Source organism: Nematolebias whitei, chromosome 1 (genome assembly GCF_014905685.2).
Source record: "Nematolebias whitei isolate Nwh7 chromosome 1, NemWhi1, whole genome shotgun sequence".
Lineage (NCBI taxonomy): Eukaryota > Metazoa > Chordata > Actinopteri > Cyprinodontiformes > Rivulidae > Nematolebias > Nematolebias whitei.
This window is the reverse complement of record NC_056498.1, coordinates 29,325,921-29,333,399: the sequence shown is the minus strand read 5'-3', so window position 1 is coordinate 29,333,399 and position 7,479 is coordinate 29,325,921. Positions and strand designations below refer to the sequence as shown.

Sequence of the window (7,479 nt, the reverse complement as noted above, 5' to 3'; positions counted from 1 at the left end):
ACAGACAGATATAGACACAGATAGATATAGACACAGATAGACAGATAGACACAGATAGACAGACAGATATAGACACAGATTGATATAGACACAGATTGATATAGACACAGATAGACAGACCGATATAGACACAGATAGATAGATATAGACACAGATAGATAGACACAAATAGACAGACAGACACAGATAGATATAGACACAGATAGACAGACAGATAGACAGATATAGACACAGATAGACAGACAGATAGACAGATATAGACACAGATAGACAGATAAGAGACAGATAGATAGACAAATATAGACAGGCAGACAGATGGATAAGACAGATTAAGGCATTTTAAACCCTTCCGACACTCTTGCAATATTCTAAACAATGTTTCTAAACTCTAAACGCTCTAAAAGATCACAGAATATCATGATTTCATCTCTGTGCCACCTGCCAGCGCTATAGACCACACCCACTTCTCCACTGCAGAGCGGAGATCGACATGCTGCAGGAGGATGCTTCTCCCTGCACATGTGGGCTGCACGCAGGTGCAGCTGGTGCTAAATAATAATAAAAAATTTAAAATAAAAACATCAATAAATCCATGCCGATCTTGTGGCTCATCCATCAATCAGCCTGTCAGTATGTCATGTACAATCTTATTTTGAAAAACCGTGCAAGAGCAAGTCCGCGAAAGTACAATTGTAAAATAGGAAGAGACTGTATATATACAGTAGTCCCTCGCTACTTCGCGGTTTGACTTTTGCAGACTCACTCTTCTGCGGTTTTTCAACGCAAGATTGTACACGACACATGACTGTCAACTTTAATATTACTCATGTGATTGGGACGGTATGGCATAAAAAGTTAACAAAAATAATATTTCGGACAGGCGCTGACGATTTGTAGTTATCCATCAATAAGCCTACACTGTAATGCAAGTCAAAAGAACTACACTACCCAGAAGCCAACAGTGCTTCCAGCCGCTGCTTTTTGCCAAACTGGAGAGAACGTTTTCCAACACAAAGTCAGAAGTAACGATCCATGTATTAATCTCACAGAACTGCCCGGAAAGTTGTAAATTATCCTGAAGCTCAATTATCTACGTGCACATCAACCTGGATGGGGTGGTGGGCTTCGTCATTGCAGGGTAGGACTGCAGAACCAGAACCAAGCCGATGGTCTGCAGAGCCAGTGAATAAAATTTTGCAGTACTGTACAGTACAAATATGCATGTTGTTAAAATTACGTAGGTGCAAGAGTGTGGGAAGGATTTATAAAGCCTTAAAATATATAAATACTAAAATAAATATAACGTTCCTACTTTGCGGTTTTTCACCTATCGCGGTGATGTGTGCAACATAACCCCTGTGATAATTAAGGAACTACTGTATAGCTATTCCTTTATCTATTTATATCTATGTATCTACATATCTCTACAGATCTATATATATAATATTAATTAATTATGACTGAGGTCAACTGATTAAAAAGATCAAATAAATCAGGGCAGTCTATGCGCGGTAGGACTTTTTTTTTTTACCCGAGCACCAAAGACCAAATGAAATGTAAATATTTTAATGTTCCTTTTCATTTTAGAAATAACAATTGTAGCATTCATACAAAATCTACTAGAAGAAGTAAAGTTAGCATATCATCCTGATCAACTTGAACACATAAATCATGCAATCCTTATGAGCACCCTGCACCAACTAGACCCACTGGCAGGGTTCCAAGTCCTGGTCCTGGAGGAACACCATCCTGCATGTTTTAGTTGTTCTGCTCTTCTGGCCTTCAAGTTCTTCAGAAGCCTGTTAATCACTGAATCAAATAAATCAGGTGTTTCAAAGCACATAAACAAAACCATGCAGGATAGGGTTCCTCGAGGACCAGGATTAAGACCCACTGCTCGACAAGTCAAAGAGAAAAGTCCAAACTGGCTGCCACGTCAAGAAAATCTCTAATATTTCACAGCAGATTTTGACCACAACAGGCAGCAAAGATGTTTAGAAGTCATCGGAACATTTCTACATGGCGGTTCAAAGGATTCAGTGTTTATAGTCACGTGCACAACTGGAAAAGGTTTCCTTGAGCAATAAAATTCTTACTTTTCTGTCCACAGTGAACGCCAAGCAACAGACTTTAACTGACTCCAATCAGCTGTTAGAAAATATTTGCATATAGGCAAGAATTCTTTTTAAATAGGTGAAACCTAAAAATCCAAAAGTAAAATGCGCTCAATGTATATAAGGACATAAAATACGGCGGCGAAAAGATGCAATCGAGTGTGCAGTTAGATCATTTTAAGCATGTTTTAGATCAGTCAGTTGTTTAACAGCCTGCGGGAAGGTGAGAAAGATGGATTCATATTCAGTGAGAAATAAAGAAATATGTTTTTGCTTTAGTAGTTGCAAGATGAGAATGACCTCCATTTGTTCTTGCATCAGCTCCGAGAGCACTGTTCTCAACAAGGTCTGTGCAGAACTTTTTTCTCTCTTGGCACGCATCCACTGTTGTGTTATTGCGGGTGTATCATTGAGTTCGTATGACCTGCTGAGGAGCAGCTGGCCGAGGCCGTTAGAAAATACAGCCACTGTTACAGCGAAACTTATAAAAGGTAGACAAGAAGCAAAGAAGTCGTGGAAGGATATAGCACAACCAAGGCTTAACTTGTAAACTGATCGATGGTGGAGAAAATTTTGAATAGATACAATTTCTTGCATTTTGGTGTATTTTAACAGGTTGTTAAACATCTACGTTTACCTACATTTGTAAACACTCCACTTCTGTCAAGCACCCTCTTCCCCCTTACTTGACGTCCCTGCTCGTTGTTGTCAGACTCCACATGTGAAATCTCCAGGCGCCTGCCTGCAGCTGTGAGCTTTTACCCGTGTACGACTGCCTGGTTAGCTCGGCACTCAGCCCCACCACACTTTTAAAGGGGGAGATTTTTTTAAGGGTAGACGCGGAAATGTTACTTGAAGAGGCAGATCATATGATGTTGTGTTTAAAATGAGTGTTTATGTAAATATTATCTACACAAGTTACATTCATTCAAGGCAGTCATATTTGTTCATAACTTTATTATTAGTAAGCCGGAGAGTTACCAGATCCAAGCAAACTGTTACCGGAACGCACCCTGTCAAAATAAGAGAGTTCCCGGATCCTGTTATGGCAGGATCCGGCTCAAATTAAGCCCTGAGCACAACTATCGAGTCTGCTGGAAAATGGTGAGGGTCTTTTTGTGACAAATTTGCTACCAGCTGTGACAAAAAGTAAAAAATAAACGAGTGCTGATATTTATTTTTATTTATTTATTTCATAATGACAATTGCAGCCTTTTTTCTCTCCTTTCTAGAGGGTGAATGACTAGAAGATAAAGTTAGAGAGGCCAGACTGAGATGGTTTGGACATGTTCAGAGGAGGGACAGTGGGTATACTGGTAGAAGGATGTTAGAGATGTAGCTACCAGGAAAAAGACAGAGGAGATATATGGATGCAGTTAGAGAGGACATGGAGGTGGTGGAGGAAGACTCGCTGTGGAGACCCTATTGTTGTCGTTGTTGTCATCATTCTTTGTTAAAATCGTGTCTCTTTTGCCCCGAAGCTCAATGGGATTAACTTGTATAAATAATGGTTGAATGAAAAAATAGGGAACAGTTGAAAGATCTACAGCTGGTACATAAGGACAGCACGCTTCATGTCTCGATGTTTATCCCTGAAAGAACAGCAACACTATAACGCCAGCTATTCTGCCCACAAATCAACTAACCACTTCATCAGATTAGTTAGGTATGTTACAATCCCCTCTAACTGGGACAGGTGGGCTCACGCATTTGGCTCAGTGATCAAAAGTTACACATCGGACATTTTCAGGGTTTCCAGCATTTCATTAACACAAAATTCCCTGACTTTCCCCCTGAGCAAATCCTGATAGTCCAGGAGATATTTCAGTCACACGAAACGCTCAGAGGGACGTTTGACTCTAGCTAAGATCACTTTTTAATCAGCAGATCAGTGTTCGTGTACCCAGAGTTTTCCCTGTCTGGAAAATGTGAAAGTCATTTTCCTGGAGTTCCCTCTGGTGTTTCCAGAGTTGATGGGAGCCCTGATATGGATTTATGAGAAGTAGGAATTCATTATAAACTCTTCTACATTCATGACAATCTGTTGACCCAAACATGGTTTTTGAAGCCCCAGAATCAGGATGATCTGAGCAGGTCATAGGACAAACTTACATGTTTTTCCTTCCTTTTTAAATTGCCAGAACATCTCATTTGTCATTTGTCAACTAATTTGAATAAAATTGACCATTTTCTTTACCATTTTGATCTGAATCCATTAAAGTTGGTTTTAATACAATTAGGAAACTTGTTTTTTTTATTCAAGCTATTGTTCTGGGAAAAAAAAAAAAAAAAAAAAAACAGCTGTTAAAGTTGACACTTTCTGGTCAAACTATGTTGCTGGATTCACACTACACAGGTGCATCCCAAAAAATAGTACAATGAACTGCAGTGTTCTGGTCATCACAGATTTCTAAAAAGTCTGACCTGCTGATTCTGATTTTGGCCGATACCGATTTTGTTTTATAAGCGACACTGTCCGGTGTTATAAGTTCACAACGCCCCTTCAATTTTCTAATATTATGTTACTGAAAAACATACACTTGAACAACATCCTAGAAACAATCCAAACTTGTTTTAACTGGCCATGAGGTGGTGCTCTGAAATATAAATGAAGTTCAGACAATTGTTGTTAAAACTAAAAAAAAATAAAAATCTGTTTCTCGTGCAAGTATCGGCCCATTTACGATTTCCCAAAATTAAGGAAATCGGGGCACCCCTAATTTTAATATCCAACATTTCAGAAAGTGAAACAAGAAAGATGAATTAAACAGAGTGAAATAATTCAAACCTTTATTTCTTGCCATTTTGATGATTATGAATTAAAGCAAGTGTGGCACCCCAGACACGTGTATGTATGTGTATATATATATATATATATATATATATATATATATATATATATATATACACACACACACATGTACATACATGTACGTGTGTGCGCGCTTATATGTGTATGTATGAATGAATAAATAAATAACTATATATACTGTATATAGGGTAATCATGAATGTAGTCAAACCTTGTGCATATTGTCTTTTTCCAAATTTGTATATTCTGCTTGTTTGTTTTTCATTATTTCACATGTAAATATTTTTTCCTCTGTATAATTTGAACATGCTACTGGACGCCTCGAATTTCCCTCTGGGATTAACAAAGTTCGTGTCTATCTATCTAAAGAGAATGGAAAACCAAAACTCAGTGTCTCAGAAATTAAGAATATCCCACAGTCAGCTTTTGGTACCTTTGGCAGTGTGGGCAGGAGCAAAGTCCTGCTGGAAAGTGAAACCAGCATCTCCATGAAACTGGCAGCATGACGTGCTCTAAAATGTCCTGGTAGATGCTGCGTTGACTGGGGACTTGAGAAAATACAGTGGACCAGCACCAGCATGGTACCAAATCCATCACGGTGGAAACTTCACTCTGGACTTCAAGTTCTTGATTTCCAAATGACATGAAAATGTACTTTCATCTGAAAAGAGGACAATGGACCACCAAGCAACAGTCCAGTCCTTTGTCTCCTCAGCAGGTAAGACGCTTTTGATGCAGGAGTGGTCTGAGTTGACGACTGAGACATTTGCAGCTCAATCAGCTGATTAGGATGCGACACCAGTTGTTTACAATATTGAACCTCTTAACAGTTGTAATTTTCTGAGACACTGATTTTTTAAAATTCATAATTTGTACGCCATAATCATCAAAACTACAAGAAATAAAGTCTTTACTCCACTCTGTGTGGAATGAATCTATGTAATGAGTTTCAATTTCTGAAAAGACTGACAAAATATACCTGTAGTGTCGTCACGCATGAAATAAACAAACAGGAGGGGGTAAACAAGGAGGAAGTGGTGTAGAAGTGATGTAAACACACGGCCATGTCCTCACCGTTCGTAGGTGCTTCCTGAGGATGTACATGAAGAAGCCCCATATTCTGGACGTGACGCTGAGGAAAGTGCGGATGCCGAGCAGACACTGGCGGGTCTTCAGCATGTTGATGAGCACCCAAACACCCCCACAGCAAGTTCACTTCTCGGCGAGTTTCTCCTGGGAACACTGGAGGGAGGCTCGGGAGTAGCTGCTGCCTCCGGACTCTGAAGATCCGGTCTTCTTAGCCTCACAGCCGCCAAAAAACGCTAGCAGTCCCAACAGTGAGGAGGCCGAGCTGTGCACGCTCGTGGCACGAATAGCACTACATGAAAACTGATGCGACGAACGCAGAGAAGCGGAAAACGGGAGTCCGGCGAGTGCGCGAGACGTCTGCGGCTGCTTGGACCTCAACACGCAGCTCGTTCAGCCGATAGCCGCGAAGCTACAGCTAGCTCGACAGGCAGGGTGACCACCTTGAACTCCGGGACCGAAATAACCCCCGAAAAAACCGCGCGGAGGTTCGCTGACAGGCCCCGGGTCAACGTGCCATGGGTCCGCGAGGCTTCCCGAGGAGAGGCGCTTCCGCAAAAAGTTCCCCGAAAGTCTAAGCGGACCGGCTGAGGTCGGTTTGTAGTCCACTGGAAGTCCGGAATGAAACCCTGCGAGCCGCCATCGCCGCTTTTTGCCGTCACTTCCGCGAGACGACGACGAGAAGCGAGCGCTGCTCTGCGGTTGCGCGCGGCACGTCCACGTGGAGAGAAAACTAAACGAGCGGGCGAGCGTGACGTAGCAGTCCTTTAAACTGCCATGTTACAATTTTGAGTTCAACACCCAGCAGCTGAACCTTTTGGTTTACTTGTAACTTTTGTTTGTAACAATCTGTTCTCCAGATAAGAGCGCTCCAGTTGGCGTCGACACACCTGATTTTATCACCGTGATTTAAAGTTATAAAGCAGTAAAATATGTAAAACAGCACACATATTTAGTTTGGCGCTCATTTTCATTCATTCAACCTTTATTTACATTTACAGAATCACTGCGTGGGTTGTTTATGGCAAAACCAAATCGACTGCGACCGTGCAGCTTTTAGTTCCATGTGTGGAAGCCCGTTTCTGCCAATAAAATAAATAAAACGTCCAATGGTATCATTATGAGATAAAGTCATAATTTCGGAAATGGGCTTCCAAAACATCAGGAAAGTCAAAACATTCATTCAATCATTCAACCTTTGGGAATTTATCTCATAATTATGACTTTAAAAGTCAAAAATATGACTTTGAAAGTTGAAATTATGACTTATCTCAAAAATATGACTTTGAAAGTTGAAATTATGACTTGTATCTCATAATTATGACTTTAAAAGTCAAAATTATGACTGTATCTCATAATTATGACTTTAAAAGTAAAAATTATGACTTTGAAAGTCAAAATTATGGCTTGTATCTCATAATTATGACTTTGAGAGTTGAAATTTTGACTTTGTATCTCATAATTATGA

The 7,479-nt window shown here is 40.3% G+C and overlaps 2 protein-coding genes across 5 annotated transcripts in view; both read right to left on the bottom strand.

Moving 5' to 3' along the window:
- LOC119409329 (CTD nuclear envelope phosphatase 1A) overlaps window positions 1–6,346 on the bottom strand; it is a 23,297-nt gene extending 16,951 nt beyond the window's left edge. Inside the window, exon 1 of the mRNA XM_037676209.1 lies at window positions 6,000–6,346. Within this exon, the coding sequence (XP_037532137.1) occupies window positions 6,000–6,104 (105 nt within the window). The 5' untranslated portion in view covers window positions 6,105–6,346. The remainder of the gene's footprint in view (window positions 1–5,999) is intronic.
- The window catches only part of gps2 (G protein pathway suppressor 2), an 831,114-nt gene that overhangs the window by 42,113 nt on the left and 781,522 nt on the right, over window positions 1–7,479 (bottom strand). The gene's annotated exons all lie outside the window — the stretch shown is intronic.